The sequence below is a fragment of the Salvelinus alpinus genome, chromosome 1, assembly GCF_045679555.1.
Source record: "Salvelinus alpinus chromosome 1, SLU_Salpinus.1, whole genome shotgun sequence".
NCBI classification, from domain to species: domain Eukaryota; kingdom Metazoa; phylum Chordata; class Actinopteri; order Salmoniformes; family Salmonidae; genus Salvelinus; species Salvelinus alpinus.
The window spans coordinates 28,225,646-28,245,311 of NC_092086.1; the positions used below are offsets into that span (position 1 = coordinate 28,225,646).

Consider the following 19,666-nt stretch of genomic DNA (forward strand, 5'->3'; position numbering starts at 1 on the left):
ATGATAGGTTAATTTGCATGCATTTTCTTTATTCAAAAATAGTTCAAAAATAACAAAACATGAGTAAGTACGATACAATGTGTTTTAAATAAAAACCCAAATATAGACTGATACACCTGCCACCACTTTGTACAGTGCATCAGCCGACACAATGTCACACATATTGCACTTGGTGGGACAATTTCTTGTACTCTTTCCAGCATTAAACACACACAGAATAAATATTCAATTTTAAATACAGTGTTAGATATGCTGTGTATAGACGTTTACATTTTAATAATTTAGCAGACTGTGCACCACAAACCATTATTCAGTTGGTCATATATTTCAAACTAACATACACCGTCATGCTTCTTTATTCATAATTTAGCACTGAGCGAGTGCCAGTTTGAGAATTTCGCAAAAAACTCCAATGCTGACCCATAAAAGCTGTTACAACAGGTTACTTGAAATTAAAGTACATCAAATAAAAGCAAACTGAAAACAGCAGATGGTAAATGTACTTTTGTTATTAAATAAGCCTTACCAACCATATATAAATGGTTATAAATATTGAAACACATTCCACACAGAAAGCAACAAACCCTTGCACCTCAATTAGAATGTATGATCATTTTGAGTCTATTCTAACACATTAGTTAACACCACAACTTTTAGGTCAAATGTATTGAATCGTCCCTATTAAAGAGCATTCCGTAATAGGATCAACTTTGACCTGGTTCTGACAATTTATTTTAGCCTAGATCAAGCATCTCTTTCCCTTCGCTCCATGGTATCTATCCGTTTCAAGAGCAACCATTGTGTGTTATCAATTTAACACACAAAACATTGAAAAGGAGAATTTAAGTGATTTTTCCCCATTCCGCAGCTGTCAAAACACAGAAGAACACTTGCAGAGGTATATTCTCAGTACATGATCTAAGACAATGGTTATATCCTCCTTATGCTGCCCGTCAAATATCAGGCAATTCTGCAGGTAGTTGAAACAGAATACATTGTTACAAATTTTGTCATTTTTGGTAAATGACAAAAGTCTTCAAAAACAACAGGCATCCTGTCCTCAGTATAGACTGTGCACCACAAACCATGAGTATTGTATAAAAACAACAGCAAAGAGTTCCAGTAGAGACATACTTACATCAAGGTATTTGGACATTGACACCAAACACATCGTAAGGTGAGGTGACATCAGTCCTTATGTGGAAGGTCCAGAGCAGCACCACACCTTGACTTTCCCAACTTATAGGATACACTATAGGTAAACAGCAGTAAGGAGAGCCTTTTTTCCTTCTTCCTAGCAATGTTGACTCCTATCACCAGTGGGATGGGGGCATGTACGATGTAGATGTGCGTGATTCTGCCATTCCCTCCTTTCTTTTCCAGTGCTTTGAGTTCCTCTGCTTCTTCAGTTGCCCCTAAGCCAGGGTTTCCTAAACTCGGTCCTGGCCCCCGGGTGGACGTTTTGGTTTTTGCCCTAGCACTACACAGCTGATTCAAATAATCAACTAATCATCACATTTACATTTACATTTAAGTCATTTAGCAGACGCTCTTATCCAGAGCATCATTTGAATCAGCTGTGTAGTGCTAGGGCAAAAAACAAAACGTGTACCCTTTGGGGTCCCGAGGACAGAGTTAGGGAAATGCTGCCGTAGACACTGCTCTATGGTCCATTTTTACATTTTCCCCATATTGGTTGAGGTTCAAATTTGGGGTGGTTGAGCTGATCCTAGATCTGTGCCTAAAAGCAACTTCTACCCAGAGCGCCTCTGCTCACTGGCTGCCCTTCAGGTTCTGTATGGCATTAAGGAAGAACTCATACCAGAAGAAGGTGAAGCCCGTGGAGACAGCTGCTTTCACTAGGCTGGGAGATAGGCCTTTGAGAAAGCCCCGGAGACCCTCCTCTCTGGCGATCTGGGACACACAGTCTACAAAGCCACCATACTTCCGCACCTGCATACAGTAAGCAGAGACAACACACTTCAATGTCATGTAGATGGATGCCCCGTATGATAGCCATCTTCGTTCTAATATAAGACCTGCTGTCAGGCACATGACTGAATGAGACAATGTAATGAGATTAGATGTCGACCGATAATGATTTTTCAACGCCTATACCGATACCGATTATTGGAGGACCAAAAAAAGCCGATACCGATTAATCGGACGATTAAAAAAAAAAAAATTGTAATAATGACAATTACAACAATACTGAATGTAGATGAACACTTTAATTTTAACTTAATATAATACATCAATAAAATCAATTTAGCCTCAAATAAATAATGAAACATGTTCAATTTGGTTTAAATAATGCAAAAACAAAGTGTTGGAGAAGAAAGTAAATGTGCAATATGTGCCATGTAAAAAAGCTAACGTTTAAGTTCCTTGCTCAGAACATATGAAAACTGGTGGTTTCTTTTAATATGAGTCTTCAATATTCCCAGGTAAGACGTTTTAGGTTGTAGTTATTATAGGACTATTTCTCTCTATGCCATTTGTATTTCATATACCTTTGACTATTGGATGTTCTTATAGGCACTTTAGTATTGCCATTATAGCTTCCGTCCCTCTCCTCGCCCCTACATGGGCTCGAACCAGGAACACATCGACAACAGCCACCCTCGAAGCATCGTTACCCATCGCTCCACAAAAGCCGCGGCCCTTGCAGAGCAAGGGGAACAACTACTTCAAGGTCTCAGAGCGAGTGACGTCACCGATTGAAACGCTATTAGCGCGCACCCCACTAACTAGCTAGCCATTTCACATCGGTTACTCCGATGTTACTCGATCCCTCCGATGTCAACAACTACAGACCAGTATCCCTTCTTTCTTTTCTCTCCAAAACTCTTGAACGTGCCGTCCTTGGCCAGCTCTCCTGCTATCTCTCTCAGAATGACCTTCTTGATCCAAATCAGTCAGGTTTCAAGACTAGTCATTCAACTGAGACTGCTCTTCTCTGTGTCACGGAGGCGCTCCGCACTGCTAAAGCTAACTCTCTCTCCTCTGCTCTCATCCTTCTAGACCTATCGGCTGCCTTTGATACTGTGAACCATCAGATCCTCCTCTCCACCCTCTCCGAGCTGGGCATCTCCGGCGCGGCCCACGCTTGGATTGCGTCCTACCTGACAGGTCGCTCCTACCAGGTGGCGTGGCGAGAATCTGTCTCCGCACCACGTGCTCTCACCACTGGTGTCCCCCAGGGCTCTGTTCTAGGCCCTCTCCTATTCTCGCTATACACCAAGTCACTTGGCTCTGTCATATCCTCACATGGTCTCTCCTATCATTGCTATGCAGACGACACACAATTAATCTTCTCCTTTCCCCCCTCTGATAACCAGGTGGTGAATCGCATCTCTGCATGTCTGGCAGACATATCAGTGTGGATGACGGATCACCACCTCAAGCTGAACCTCGGCAAGACGGAGCTGCTCTTCCTCCCGGGGAAGGACTGCCCGTTCCATGATCTCGCCATCACGGTTGACAACTCCATTGTGTCCTCCTCCCAGAGTGCTAAGAACCTTGGCGTGATCCTGGACAACACCCTGTCGTTCTCAACTAACATCAAGGCGGTGACCCGTTCCTGTAGGTTCATGCTCTACAACATTCGCAGAGTACGACCCTGCCTCACGCAGGAAGCGGCGCAGGTCCTAATCCAGGCACTTGTCATCTCCCGTCTGGATTACTGCAACTCGCTGTTGGCTGGGCTCCCTGCCTGTGCCATTAAACCCCTACAACTCATCCAGAACGCCGCAGCCCGTCTGGTGTTCAACTTTCCCAAGTTCTCTCACGTCACCCCGCTCCTCCGCTCTCTCCACTGGCTTCCAGTTGAAGCTCGCATCCGCTACAAGACCATGGTGCTTGCCTACGGAGCTGTGAGGGGAACGGCACCTCCGTACCTTCAGGCTCTGATCAGGCCCTACACCCAAACAAGGGCACTGCGTTCATCCACCTCTGGCCTGCTCGCCTCCCTACCTCTGAGGAAGTACAGTTCCCGCTCAGCCCAGTCAAAATTGTTCGCTGCTCTGGCACCCCAATGGTGGAACAAACTCCCTCACGACGCCAGGTCAGCGGAGTCAATCACCACCTTCCGGAGACACCTGAAACCCCACCTCTTTAAGGAATACCTAGGATAGGATAAAGTAATCCTTCTAACCCCCCCCCCCTTAAAAGAGTTAGATGCACTATTGTAAAGTGGTTGTTCCACTGGATATCATAAGGTGAATGCACCAATTTGTAAGTCGCTCTGGATAAGAGCGTCTGCTAAATGACTTAAATGTAAATGTAAATGTTACATCAGCCTAATCTCGGGAGTTGATAGGCTTGAAGTCATAAACAGCTCAATGCTTGAAGCACAGAGAAGAGCTGCTGGCAAACGCACGAAAGTGCTGTTTGAATGAATGCTTACGAGCCTGCTGCTGCCTAGCACCGCTTAGTCAGACTGCTCTATCAAATAATAGACTTAATTATAACATAATAACACACAGAAATACGAGCCTTATGTCATTAATATGGTCAAATCCGGAAACTATCATTTCGAAAACAAAACATTTATTCTTTCAGTGAAATACGGAACCGTTCCGTATTTTATCGAACGGGTGGCAACCATAAGTCTAAATATTCCTGTTACACAACTTTCAATGTTATGTCATATTTACGTAAGATTCTGGCAAATTAGTTCGCAACGAGCCAGGTGGCCCAAACTGTTGCATATACCCTGACTCGTGTGCAATTAACGCAAGAGAAGTGACACAATTTCCCTAGTTTAATATTGCCTGCTAACCTGGATTTCTTTAAACTAAATATGCAGGTTTAAAAAAATATACCTCTGTGTATTGATTTTAAGAAAGGCATTGATGTTTATGGTTAGGTACATTCGTGCAACGATTGTGCATTTCTCGCTAATGCGCTTTTGTTAAATCATCCCCCGTTTGGCGAAGTTCGCAACGAGCCAGGCGGCCCAAACTGCTGCATATAGTCTGACTCTGTTGCACAGAACGCAAGAGAAGTGACACAATTTCCCAAGTTAAAAGAAATTCATGTTAGCAGGCAATATTAACTAAATATGCAGGTTTAAAAATATATACTTGTGTATTGATTTTAAGAAAGGCGTTGATGTTTATGGTTAGGTACACATTGGTACAACGACAGTGCTTTTTTTTGCGAATGCGCTTGTTAAATCATCACCCGTTTGGCGAAGTAGGCTGTGATTCAATGATAAATTAACAGGCACCGCATCGATTATATGCAACGCAGGACAAGCTAAATCAATTAGTAATATCATCAACCATGTGTAGTTAACTAGTGATTATGTTAAGATTGATTGTTAAGATACGTTTAATGCTAGCTAGCACCTTACCTTGGCTCCTTGCTGCACTCGCATAACAGGTAGTCAGCCTGCCACGCAGTCTCCTCGTGGAGTGCAATGTAATCGGCCATGATCGGTGTCCAAAAATGCCGATTACCGATTGTTATGAAAACTTGAAATCGGCCCTAATTAATCGGCCATTCCGATTAATCGGTCAACCTCTAAATGAGATGTCTACCGTACCTGTCCAAAGTGGGCTCTGGCTTCTTCAAACCCTCCCACCTGCAGTCTCTTTTTGATGAGGTCAAAGGGGTAGGTCATTGTCTTGCTGATGACTCCAGCACAGCTTCCACATAACAAGCTTCTGAGGTTGCCTTCAATAGAAAGGAAAAAAGCAGTAATGTTCAGGTAGTTTCTAGGCCCCTATCCTTCAAAGTTATGTTTATGTGTTCAGTCAGTGGTACTGGGCACTATCCAGGCCCTAGTTACAAAGTTAGTTTCCTGTTTGCTCGCCAAGCCAAGGTTATATTTTAGTTTCTAGGCTCTATTCCCTTAACAGTCATTGGTGTGTGTGCAGTGTTGTGTATTTAAAACAGTGTCATGGTGTCAAAGGCATGACCGTCCCTATACTGGCCACTGACCTCCGACGTTGCTGTCCTTGGGCGGTGGTCCCATGAGGTTCTTGAGGACCTTGTAGAAGAAGAATTGCAGGCCTGCGTAGGGGAACACTGCCACCAGTGTTGGACCCAGGCCACGGTAGAACCCCAGGGCCCCCTCAGTGCGGTACATGGTGGACACAGCATGTCTCAGACTGTGATACACCTATGTTACAGATTATGCCTGTGGTTAGCTAGTAGCTATCAGTAGCACAAGCCAAAGATTCAATGATAACACTTTAACAAAGCCAAAGTGTGGATTGCAGTCACTCCTTGTCCATAGACTGCCTTCAAGGTAAGGAAAATAATATCTAAATAAAGATATGACATTTTTCTAAACTATCATTTTTAAGGGGTTATAAGTAGGTTATTGACAATTATTATATAGAATTTACTATAAATGTATATTTAGTTTATAAATAATGGTTGTCGTTTTGGTTGTCGTTTTGTTGCTTGGCAAATTATGGGTTGCACAGTTAATGGACTATTACTGCTTTTGATAATGGTAGAATAAAGCTAATGCTTTTCGATAGATTCATACTGTATGTTTTTCTTTGTCTCCCACCTTGGGCTCTCCCTGAGCTGCGAAGCGTGTTCGCAGTGTGTCTAGTGGCTGGCAGGCTACAGTGGCAGAGCAGGCGGCCAGACCGCCACACACAAAGTGCACCCCCGCTGTCTGGCTGTCATAGACGGTGCTCTTGTGGGTCATCTCAGTCAGGAACTCAAAGCTGGCAAACTATGGAGGGACGAAAACACAGCCTTAAAACACAACCTTAAAGCACAGATGAAATCACAGCATCAAAAACAAAGTTCAGACAACAGCGCCAAGTTATACACCACCGCCATGAATGGAGACCACAGGGATAAAAACAATAGAAATTTAAAAAAGTGAGGCACATGACTATATATTATAATCTATCAACCCACTACCATGTGAGAGATGCTATTGAGGCGTTACAGGGCAAAGGCTAGCTAGGGACAAAGAGTTGAGTCAGAAAACAGCTCTCAGAGATCCACTCATTCAACTACAACACTGTGTGACATACAACAGGGCATTCTGACAGGAGAAATGCCCCAGTGTATGTTCCCTACCTGTACTGCCCCGAAGCAGACAGAGAGGAGCTGGGCGGGGATATGTCCTTTCCAGAAGGCAGGCAGCCCCTCCTCTGCCAGGATACAACGTGATGCCTGGAACAGGCCCCAGTACTTCCCTTCGGGGTGCCTTGACGATACGCGCTCTATCTGCAACTGTGTACGCAAGGAGGGGTGTGTAGTGACAGACAGTGGAAAGAAGACATTCTGCTTTAGACATTCTTGTGTAGAACGAAATACACATATGCACGTACACACACACACACACACACACACACACACACACACACACACACACACACACACACACACACACACACAGTTGTAAGTAATTCCCCAGCAAATGCTGAGCACATCATCAATGTGTGTTGCCATGGCCACCAGTGTGTTGTGAGAAACTGGGCATGCCCAGTGGTGTCTGAGGGTCTGGGTGTGGTGCTGTGAATCATCAAAAGAATGCTGTACAACCAAACAATGTTTAGTAGCAATGAAACAAACTTCTTCAGGACTAAAAAGCTTGATTTCATGGAGTCTCACAACACTGCGCTTTTTGGTTTGAGTCATAAAAGCCTGGGCAAAGGCTATCATGCACAAATAACAGAGTTGTATGTTTACCAGAACCACTAGAGTTAGGCCACAAAAACAGTGCATTCGGAAAGTATTCAGACCCCTTGACCTTTTCCATATTTTGTTACGTTACAGCCTTATTCTAAAATTGATTAAATAAAAACAATTCTCAGCAATCTACACACAATACCAAATAATGACAAAGCGAAAACAGGTTTGTAGACATTTTTGCACATTTATTAAACACAAATATCCTATTTACATAAGTATTCAGACCCTTTGCTATGAGACTTGAAATTGAGCTCAGGTGCATCCTGTTTACATTGATCATCCTTGAGATGTTTCTACAACTTGTAGTCTACCTGTGGTAAATTCAATTGATTGGACATGATTTGGAAAGGCACACACCTGCCTATGTAAGGCACAGTTGACAGTGCATGTCAGAGCAAAAAACCAAACCATGAGGTTGAAGGAATTGTCCATAGAGCTCCCGAGACAGGATTGTGTCGACGCACAGATCTGGGGAAGGGTACCAAAACATTTCTGCAGCATTGAAGGTCCCCAATAACACAGTGGCCTCCATCATTCTTAAATGGAAGAAGTTTGAAACCACCAAGACTCTTCCTAGAGCTGGACGCCTGGCCAAACTGAGCAATCGGGGGAGAATGGTTTGGTCAGGGAGGTGACCAAGAAACCGATGGTCACTCTGACAAAGCTCTCGAGTTCCTCTGTGGAGAAGAGAAAACGTTCAAGGACAACCATCTCTGCAGCACTCCACCAATCAGGCCTTTGCGGTAGATTGGCCAGACGAAAGCCACTCCTCAGTAAAAGAAATATGAAAGCTCGCTTGGAATTTGCCAAAAGGCACCTAAAGACTCTCAGACCATCAGAAACAAGATTCTCTGGTCTGATGAAACCAAGGTTCAACTCTTTGGCCTGAATGCCAAGCGTCACTTCTGCAGGAAACCTGGCACCATCCCTACGGTGAAGCATGGTGGTGGCAGCATCATGCTGTAGGGATGTTTTTCAGCAGCAAGGACTGGGAGACTAGTCAGGATCAAGGCAAAGATGAACATAGAAAATTACAGAGAGATCCTTGATGAAAACCTGGTCCAGACCACTCAGGACCTCAGACTGGGGCGAAGGTTCACCTTCCAAAAGGACAACGACCCCAAGCACACAGCCAAGACCACACAGGAGTGGCTTCGGGACAAGTCTCTGAATGTCCTTGAGTGGCCCAGCCAGAGCCTGGACTTGAACCTGATCGAACATCACTGGAGAGACCTGGAAATAGCTTTGCAGCAACGCTCCCCATCCAACCTGACAGCTCTTGAGAGGATCTGCAGAGAAGGGAGAAACTCCCCCAAATACAGGTGTGCCAAGCTTGTAGCGTCATTTCCCTAGAAGACGCAAGGATGTAATCGCTGCCAAAGGTGCTCCAACAAAGTACTGAGTAAAGTGTAATACTTATGTAAATGTCATATTGCAGTTTTTTATTTTATAAATTAGCTAACGTCTAAAAACCTGTTTTTGCTTTGTCTTTATGGGGTATTGTGTGTAGATTAAGGGAAAAATATATATAATACATTTTAGAATAAGGCTGTAACGTTACAAAATGTGGAATAAGTCAAGGGGTCTGAATACTTTCTGAAGTTCCAACTTTCTGAAGTTCCAACTTACATTATGTAATTGTGTAGTAAATTAGGGTCCAAAGTGGCCATGCAACTAAAACATGCACCACAATAATATCCATCTGATGATGCTTACTGTACCTGGAATCTTATCTTGATGACATCCAGGGGGCTGATCAGGGCTCGGGTCACCATGCCTGCGGCCGACCCAGACAGGGCTGCATCTTCTGGGGCTGGAGCAGCGCCCTTAGACCCTGGGTCATAGCCCACCATGATGACTCCACAGCAGCCTCACCAGAGGACCTCAGGTCTGGGGGAGAGAAAACATGTTATACAGCACAGGCGGTTGGTGGCACCTTAATTGGGGAGGACGGGCTTGTGGTAATGGCTGGAGCGAAGTAAGTGGAATGGTATTCAATACATCAAACACATGGTTTGATGCCGTTCCATTTCCGGGATTCCATTTGCGCCGTTCCAGACATTATTATGAGCCGTCCTCCCCTCAGCAGCCTCCACTGTATACAGGGTGACTAGTAGTTTCTCTGAGAGACAGTAACTGTAAATATGGATAGGCTATTGTGATTCACGAGGAATGATTCAGTATGTTGCTATTTTTATTGGAAGCCAATTCTGTATCACTTACTTATTTGTGCATCACTGCCACTAGAGATAGTTAGTAGCTGTATAAAGGAGTCATCAGGCAAATTCCACTGATTAATCATGTGTGATGGAAGTTGACTCTGCTGATATTGACATGACACCTGCATCTAGCTGACAGCTACAGTAACTCACTGTTGTCGAGTAGCCTAACTAGCTAACTAACTACCAAGTTATTGATCAGCCCTTCCTCCTAATCAGACACATGTGGAGATCGCAAACGTTGACTGCCATTGATGATCACGTCCTTCTCTTCCGTACATTAGTTGCAGTGGTAATTCATAGTAAATACAGTAGGTATTAACGTTCTTCAAAAAATACCATAGAGGACAGGACCTTGGCATAACTATGAGGTTAGCTAGTGTAGCCACTCAATCTGGTTTCCTTCAATGTAGCTCGCAATTTCTAGCTAAAATGCGTAGAACTGTCGACTCACTTTTATGTGCTGCTCTTCCGTGGAAATGTGTGAAAGAATAGTTGGTGAAGGACAGGTAAGGCTACATGTACTTCTTCTTTTCATACAATTTAGCTTACTCAAACCAATCTGGGGACTGGAGAATGGTGCATATCGAACCAATCCGCATGGAGGGATGGATCACGTGACCATGCAATCCCAGTTGCACTACATGTGTTCCCCTTATGACACAAGATGTCGCTGTTGTTAAGTAACCAGTTTCAACATTCAGTACTGTATCACAATGTCTGCATAGTTTCAGGTAAAGCATATTGTACAAAAGTCATCAAATTAATAATATTGTTAAAGGTCCAATAACATTGATTTACTGCACAAGTTTACGTTTTATTGACTGTAAAAAAAATGTTTAAACAGTCTGTGACCAAGACTCATTATATTGCAGCAATCACGTTTATGTTAAAGTACAGCAGGTCAATAAAATCAGAGCTGAAAGTCTGTTTGAATCCCAAGGTCATATAGATGATGTGACATTTATTATAATCATTACAGAGTCAACGCTTGTGAGAAAGAACAATTAGTCGACTTTGTTGGCTCTGTTTTAGTATAGTGTGGAAGGAGGTGGTTGAGACCTGAAGACTTACGTTATTTCCCAGAGTGCCTTTAGATCAGTGGGCTAAGGTGGTATTGAGCCATGCAGATGAACCTGGTTGAATACCTGGTCGCTCACACATATGTGCAAGTCCAGGACCATATAGACATGAAAACACCTCTTGGCAAGAGAACCATAGTCTATAATACTACATATAGACTCTATATGAACATAATGCCATGTTGATGATAATGTATTGTCCTGTTAGATGCTGAAGCTGTGCTCACACACACACACACACACACACACACACACACACACACACACACACACACACACACACACACACACACACACACACACACAGGATCTCATAGTTTGACCAATTTGACTTCAGATTCCACCGTTTGTCCACATTTCTCCAAACGTCAAACATTTTGAAGTTGCTCCAAACGTCAAATTTCGAGGTGTTTTGGACACCACAGGTTGCACCCCTGCTGTCACAAGTTTAGGCATTCATTTTGAATGTTTAAAATAAGGGTTAAGGTTTGGAATGGGGTTAAAACCCTCCAAAAATCAAAGGAGTGCCTATACTTGGCTTTGAACACACAACCCTCGGAGCCGAGGTTCGCGGTTTAGGGTTAAAACAAAAACAACTCCACAGTTAAATTTAGGCCTTCTTTCTGAATGTTTAAGGGTTAAGGTTTGGGAAAGGGTTAAAACAAAAACATTTAAAACAAGTATCTATCACTGGGATTGGACATATAACCTTCAGAGCTGAAGCTCGCAGTTCACGCTCATCTGCCTCCCCGGTCCACAATATCCACAACGCTCACTGTTGCCCTTAATGGCTGGTTTTGGGTACCTGGACGGATGTCGGATTTCAAAGTGGATCATGAGCAACCTGGCTGCACACACACACACACACACACACACATACATACACACACACATACATACACACATACACACATACACACATGCAAGCACAACCAAACACATATACACACGTCCTGCCAGGCCCCAGCTGTGCTCACACACACACTACGAGGCATGATGGATGGGGAGGCAGATGAACAAACCCCCACTGGATGTAGATGGATAAAAACAGAGGGATGAATTAAGCAGCAGCAAGACGGTTGAAAAATAGTGGTCAAGTTATATTTTACTAGAAACAATGGCTATATATTATTAATGTAAAAGTTAAAAAATGTATGTACCAAGTCCAGATTGCTCCTGTAATGGAGAATACATTGGTTGTGGTTTTAGCATTCAACTTCACCTGTCCAAGGAAAACTACCATAGTAGGTCATTCATTTGGATAAATCAGTATCCCTGATGGACACTTCTAACCAGTATTAGTCTGAAAGGAAAATATCCCATGGTGATATTGGATTTATTTTGATGTGGTGGACAGTATTCACAGAGGGGTTAAAATGTTATTCTCCATTGGTTTTATCTTCAGTTTAATCCATGCATTTACATAACTCTACTTTATTGCACTGCTAGAAAGACCTGGATGCGTTTTTAGAAGTGATGGTTTGAGAGGCTGACCAAAACACGTGTGAGTGAAGATCCTATCCTATAGACAAGTGTGACAGTGTTTTCATACTGAGCCGAAAACGACATAGGTGCTGCTGTACGACTGTTTTAATCTGGATTAGTGTTTCTCTCTCTAGCCAGGACTCTAATAATCCGATTATTCGGAGTTTGCTTGGCGCTTCTTCAAGGGGGAAAAAGAAGATGAGGGAGACGCGAAGCAAGGTCTCCTCGGTTATATTGCGGTGTCTCGGCGCATACTGTTACTGTTCATGCTGGTTCAGGCGATCTGCACTTTTGAAGTGAGGCTACGAGAGGCTATCCGTGCTATTAAATATATTGGAAGATTTTTTCTACGCCATGCAAGGCAAGTCGAACGCGTCTCTATGCAAAGCGTGAGCAAAGTTATTTTAACAGGGTTTCTATTCTAGTCAGTCCACTGCAGTGCATCCCTGTGCAGTATTCGGACATATAGAATGCTGCGCTCTGCTCTGCAGTCAGACTGCGGCTTTGACAGAGTTTTGAGAGCGAAATCGAAAGACAACTGAATTTAATGAGAGTGACTTGGGTCTTTTTCCATACCTGTCAATCAACGGGGATAACGGTATCGGCTATAGCCTACATTATGGGTCCTTCATTGTCGTTCAGGTGAGTAGCCCTAAATTCGAGTGGGTAGGCTATGTTTTGACATCGCCAAAGATATTGAAATAAATATATTTTTTATCAACAAAATATTAGCCTATGTTTATTAGTTATTTAGCCTACATGGCTGAGCCCTGAAATATAGGCCTGTGTTTAGCAGTTATTTAGCCTACATGGCTGAGCCCTGAAATTGGACTTGAATTAGCCCATATTGAAGTTTGATCATGTTTACATTTGCCATTTAGGCCTGTGGACGTTTGAATAACAAAACTAAGTAGAAATTACATTTAGACCTGTGAGTGTCATGGGAATAATAACCAAAACCAAAACACAGTACATCTGATGCAACCGGTGGATAAACACTCATCAACCACTTGTGCGTGTAGCCTTATGCCCTAATGTCAGGACAGCTTTATTGTTCTCCAGGATAATCCCATCAGATTATTTGTCTGATGTAGGAATAGGATGCCCATCAATTAGACATAATTCGTTTAATCCAGACTAGTTAGATTTCTCTGCCTGCCTGCCCTCCTGACAGGTCCCCACATGAAGAGGCCTACACAGGCATGCACAGGTCAGGTAAGGACAGTGGTGTTTAGTTTAGTTTATTAGGATCCCCATTAGCTACTAAACATGCAGCAGCTACTCTTCCTGGGATCCACATAAAACATACAAATACAGTGCCTTCAGAAAATATTCATACCTATTTTGTTGTGTTACAGCCTGAATTCAAAATGATTTAAATAAAATAAAAATCTCTCACCCATCTACACACTCCCCCATAATTACAAAGTAAAAACATGTTTTACATTTTTTTGGGCACATTTTTTGATTAAGAAATACAGAAGTACTGTATCTCATTTAAATAGTCAATACATGTTAGAATCACATTTGGCAGCGATTAAAGCTTTGCACACCAGGATTGTACAATATTTGTGCACATTATTCTTAAAAAAATGATTTAAGCTCTGTTAAATTGGTTGTTGATCATTGCTAGACAGCCATATATTTTCAAGACGATTTAAGGTCAAACTGTAACTAGGCCACTCAGAAACATTCAATGTCGTCTTGGTAAGAAACTCCAGTGTATATTTGGCCTTGTGTTTTAGGTTATTGTCCTGCTGAAAGGTAAATTTGTCTTCCAGTGTCTGGTGGAAAGCAGACTGAACCAGGTTTTCCTCTAGGATTTTGCCTGTGCTTAGCTCTATTCTGTTTTTTTTTATCCTAAAAAAATCCCTAGTCCTTGCCAATGACAAGTATACCCATAACATGATGCAGCCACCATCATGCTTGAAAATATGAAGAGTCGTACTCAGTGATGTGTTGTGTTGGATTTTCCCCAAACATAACGCTTTGTATTCAGGACATAAAGTACATTTCTTTGCCATATTTTTTGGTAGTTTTACTTTGGAACCTTATTGCAAACAGAATGCATGTTTTGAAATATTTGTATTCTGTACAGGCTTCTTTCTTTTCACTCTGTCATTTAGGTTAGTATTGTGGAGTAACTACAAGGTTGTTGATCCATCCTCAGTTTTCTACTATCACAGCCATTAAACTCTGTAACGGTTTTAAAGTCACCATTGGCCTCATGGTGAAATCAGAAAGATGCCGTATCTTTGTAGTGAGTGGGTGTAGTAGTACACCATCCAAAGTGTAATTAATAACTTCCCCATGCTCAAATAAATATTAAATGTCAGCTTTTTTCTTCTTCTTCCCATCTGCCAATAGATGCCCTTCTTTGCCAGGCATTGGAAAACCACCCAGGTCTTATGTGTGGGGTACAGAGATGAGAGAGTCATAAAAAAATCACGTCAAACACTATTATTGCACACAGAGCGAGTCCATGCAACTTATTATGTGACTTGTTAAGCACATTTTTACTCCTGAACTTATTTAGGCTTACCATAACAAAGGGCTTGAATACTTATTGACTCAAGACATTTCAGATTTTCAATTTTAATTAATGTGTAAACATTTATAAAACATAATTCCTTATGGGGGCATTATGGGGTATTGGGTGTAGGCCAGCGACAAACAATCTCAATATAATCCATTTTGAATTCAGGCTGTAACACAACCAAATGTGGAAAAAGTCAAGGTGTGTGAATACTTTCTGAAGGCACCGTACATGACAAAGTACAGAACAGTTATAGACAAGGACATGAAATAACATTGTATATACAGTATATACACAACAAAAATACTATTTACACACTATTATTACATACTCATATTCTTATACACAGTTCAATTAGATCTTTAGAAAGAGGAGAGGAAGCTGTGATACAATATACAGTGGGGAGAATACTGCAGAAACAGTGCTGTTATACATTGACTGTGGCTAACCAACTGAGGGGGAGGTGAGAATTGCAGACAACCGTGACAGACGATGGCTGTCAGAGAGTTGCAGTAGGCCTATAGATCCAGCCTGTACACAAACGTAATACTACTCATACCGACTAAAAATAGTACATGTTTTCGTTAATGTATTAATTATGTATCTTCTTATAATGATGAATAAAGAATTGAAGCATGCAGTCTTTTTAGTCAGTATGGCTAACTCACAGAATTCCACAAAGGTCTCAACTGGGCCATGGAAAAAGGACCTTCAAAAGATGTTAGCTTCATTGATCCTGAGAATCACTATGGACTCATATCAGTGCCTGTGGCTGCAGTTTCAGTTTCTACTAAACCTGTCCACCAAGGAGTGTGTCTGAAATGCTGCCAAACGTTTGCTGACTCAAGGATTTCGAAGGAAGAGAGTTTTTACTATCCCTGTCAGTGTTAGATTGACTGTGAAGTCGAAATTGATTAAGATAATGCCATTGGTATCTGTTATAGATTAGACCCATGTTTAGGCTCTCACATCAGCCTGATTGTATACAGTGGTTCAGTATGGCAGGCTAGACGAAGCCCATATATGCTAGTAAGTAATAACACTGGGTCAATCTCAATTGGTTCTATCATGATTCCTCTTGTCCTCTGTCCTAGTCTCCTTCTCAAAGCAAATTAGAGCAGAATATATATATTTTTTTTGGGGGGGGATAGATCAGCTATGAAATTAGCAGATTGAATTGGAGACTATCAAATAACATTACATTAATCATTTCCAATCCCCTTTTTATATATATACACTACCGTTCAAAAGTGTGGGGTCACTTAGAAATGTCCTTGTTTTTGAAAGAAAAGCACATGTTTTGTCCATTAAAATAACATCAAATTGATAAGAAATACAGTGTAGACATTGTTAATGTTGTAAATGACTATTGTAGCTGGAAACGGCTGACTTTTCATGGAATATCTACATGGCTTTTTTTTGCAACTCTGCCTAGAAGGCCAGCATCCCGGAGTCACCTCTTCACTGTTGACGTTGAGACTGGTGTTTTGTGGGTACTATTTAGTGAAGCTGCCAGTTGAGGACTTGTGAGGCATCTGTTTCTCAAACTAGACACTCTAATGTACTTGTCCTCTTGCTCAGTTGTGCACCGGGGCCTCCCACTCCTCTTTCTATTCTGGTTAGAGCCAGTTTGCGCTGTTCTGTGAAGGGAGTGGTACACAGCGTTGTAAGAAATCTTCAGTTTCTTGGCAATTTCTCGCATGGAATAGCCTTAATTTCTCAGAACAAGAATAGACTGACGAGTTTCAGAAGAAAGGTCTTTGATTCTGGCCATTTTGAGCCTGTAATAGAACTCACAAATGTTGATGCTCCAGATACTCAACTAGTCTAAAGAAGGACATTTTTATTGCTTCTTTAATCAGAACAACAGTTTTCAGCTGTGCTAACATAATTGCAAAAGGGTTTTCTAATGATCAATTAGCCTTTTAAAATGATAAACTTGGATTAGTTAACACAATGTGCCATTGGAAAACAGGAGGGATGGTTGCTGGTCCAAAATGAAAAGTTAAAGAGACAGAACCCAAATGATCCCATCGGCGGAGCAGCAAGAACTGTGGTCTAGGACTGAGGACATCTGATATAGCTACAATATATAGAGCACATTCATAACCACTTTGATATGTATTATGGCACTATAATTGGTTTCCATTCAGCTTTGACTTTGGGACATTTGTTTGGATTTATCTGATGTAGTCTGACAAGCAGTGAAAATGGTGGTTGGTCCGTAGAAAGAGAATGAATAGAACGGGCTTGGAACCGCGCTGACCTTGGCAATTTGACTGGTAAATCATTCTACTCATTCTAATTACAAGGTTAGAACCATATACATAAACCAGTTGTCCTATCTCTATGGTAGAACAGTCAGTGTTTCAGATTTAAAGGAGAGGATCACTGTCCCTGTACTCAGGAGTGTCACTGGCCCAGACTTGACATGCTTAACAGAAATAGAAATAGGAATGATTCTTACAAATACCCTGGGTCTGGATTATGCGAGCTAAGTAGAGCTTTGCCTGATATTCATTTGTCAGTTATTATATTCTAAGCCCTCACCCAGCATGGTTACTCATTGGAACGCACGCTGTCAACTGTCACAACTGTGCCATGGTGTGCTATGACAGTGTGTGTGCATGTACTTTATGTGTGTGTGTACAGCCAGTCAGTCACTGTGTAAGCCTATGTATGTGTGTGTAAGCATGCAATGTGTATGTGTGTCTGTCTGGCTATGTGTGTGTCTGACTGTGTGTAATCCCTGTGATTCACATCCTAAATGACATACAGCTCTTTTAATATGGAAGATTAAAGATAATCCAGTCTGTCTCGTTGACATGTGACTCACGGTGATGATGGTAACTGTCTCGTTGACATGTGACTCACGGTGATGATGGTAACTGTCTCGTTGACATGTGACTCACGGTGATGATGGTAACTGTCTCGTTGACATGTGACTCAAGGTGATGATGGTAACTGTCTCGTTGACATGTGACTCATGGTGATGATGGTAACTGTCTCGTTGACATGTGACTCACGGTGATGATGGTAACTGTCTCGTTGACATGTGACTCACGGTGATGATGGTAACTGTCTCGTTGACATGTGACTCAAGGTGATGATGGTAACTGTCTCGTTGACATGTGACTCACGGTGATGATGGTAACTGTCTCGTTGGCATGTGACTCACGGTGATGATGGTAACTGTCTCGTTGGCATGTGACTCACGGTGATGATGGTAACTGTCTCGTTGGCATGTGACTCACGGTGATGATGGTAACTGTCTCGTTGGCATGTGACTCACGGTGATGATGGTAACTGTCTCGTTGACATGTGACTCACGGTGGTGATGGTAACGTTGTCCTCGTTGGCATGTGACTCATGGTGATGATGGTAACTGTCTCGTTGGCATGTGACTCATGGTGATGATGGTAACTGTCTCGTTGGCATGTGACTCACGGTGATGATGGTAGCTGTCTCGTTGGCATGTGACTCATGGTGATGATGGTAACTGTCTCGTTGGCATGTGACTCATGGTGATGATGGTAGCTGTCTCGTTGGCATGTGACTCATGGTGATGATGGTAACTGTCTCGTTGGCATGTGACTCATGGTGATGATGGTAGCTGTCTCGTTGGCATGTGACTCATGGTGATGATGGTAACTGTCTTGTTGGCATGTGACTCACGGTGATGATGGTAACTGTCTCGTTGGCATGTGACTCACGGTGATGATGGTAGCTGCGTCCCTCATCGCACCCTATTTCCTACTAAGTGCATTCTTTTTTCCCAGAGCCCTATGAGCCCTGGTCAAAAGTTGTGCACTAGGTTGGGAATAGTGCTCCGTTTGGGACTCAGATGAGGTTCAGCTCTTGAGTTAGCATTACCATAGCATTAGCATCACCTGCTATTTCTAATCTCCCAATAAGACAATGATTGACACGTGGAGACAAGTAGGTGAAAGCTTGTCAGCAGTGCACCAGGGGTCTGTCAAATGGCACCCTTTTCCTTATACAGTGCACTACTTTTGACCAGAGCCATATAGGCCCTGGTCAAAAGTAGTGCACTATTTAGGGAAAAGGGCACCATTTAGGACAGACTGCAGCACTCAGCGTTCTGGAAGGAAACCAGCTCTGTTTAATGACCACCCGCCCCTCTCTAGAATTTGCATAACCATAGCTGACTGGTTCAGTTCATCTTTGACTCATTATGGCAAAATGTACGAGGCTCTTTCCTCTGCTGCAATGTGTCAGCAGCATAACAAACTGTTTGATGTGTGTGTGTGTGTGTGTGCTTTCAATAAACATGGTGTTCTATCGTAGCATGCTGTCAATGTGTGTCTAGAGGCACTCGTCATCCTCCGCAGTGTTTGGAATGTCTATTTTCCTCTCTCTCTCTGAGACACACACACATACACACACACAACACACAACCCTTGTGTAAACCTGTAATCTGACTGGGGTAATGGTCCATAATGAGAGATTAGGAGTGTCCGCTCTTGGACAACAGTGGGATTAAACCCTAAATTCGTTCACTGTCCTACTTCTCAGATTAATCCAGAAAGTGAAGGAACTCACCAGTGTTGGAATCTCTCTCTTCCTCTCTCTGTAAGACACACACACACGCACTCACACACGCGCAAGATTGCACGCAGACATGCACGAGCGCACACTCACACGCAAGC

The 19,666-nt window shown here is 42.6% G+C and overlaps 1 protein-coding gene across 2 annotated transcripts; it reads right to left on the bottom strand.

Moving 5' to 3' along the window:
* Positions 1-12: 12 nt before the first annotated feature.
* Positions 13-10,496, bottom strand: slc25a19 (solute carrier family 25 member 19). Of its 2 annotated transcripts, none has more exons than XM_071395519.1 (7): positions 10,348-10,496; positions 9,396-9,564; positions 7,057-7,212; positions 6,530-6,700; positions 5,950-6,130; positions 5,552-5,682; positions 13-1,953 (listed from the first exon to the last, which is right to left on the bottom strand). In XM_071395519.1, the coding sequence occupies exons 2-7, from the start codon at positions 9,525-9,527 to the stop codon at positions 1,774-1,776; spliced, it is 951 nt and encodes a 316-aa protein (XP_071251620.1). In that variant the 5' UTR covers positions 9,528-9,564; positions 10,348-10,496; the 3' UTR covers positions 13-1,773. The 2 variants fall into 2 exon arrangements, with proteins under 2 accessions (XP_071251620.1, XP_071251628.1); XM_071395527.1 differs by lacking the exon at positions 10,348-10,496 and adding an exon at positions 9,898-10,281.
* Between the last annotated feature and the right edge of the window lie 9,170 nt (positions 10,497-19,666).

Bases quoted from the DNA above. Each gene is read 5' to 3' on its own strand.
- slc25a19 (XM_071395519.1), bottom strand. From the start codon at position 9,527: ATGGTGGGCTATGACCCAGGGTCTAAGGGCGCTGCTCCAGCCCCAGAA. The intron at 6,131-6,529 runs GTGGGAGACAAA...TCTGTAACATAG, and splicing joins CAGCTCAGGGAGAGCCCAAG to GTGTATCACAGTCTGAGACA. The intron at 1,954-5,551 runs GTACGGTAGACA...TACTGTATGCAG, and splicing joins CCAGAGCCCACTTTGGACAG to GTGCGGAAGTATGGTGGCTT.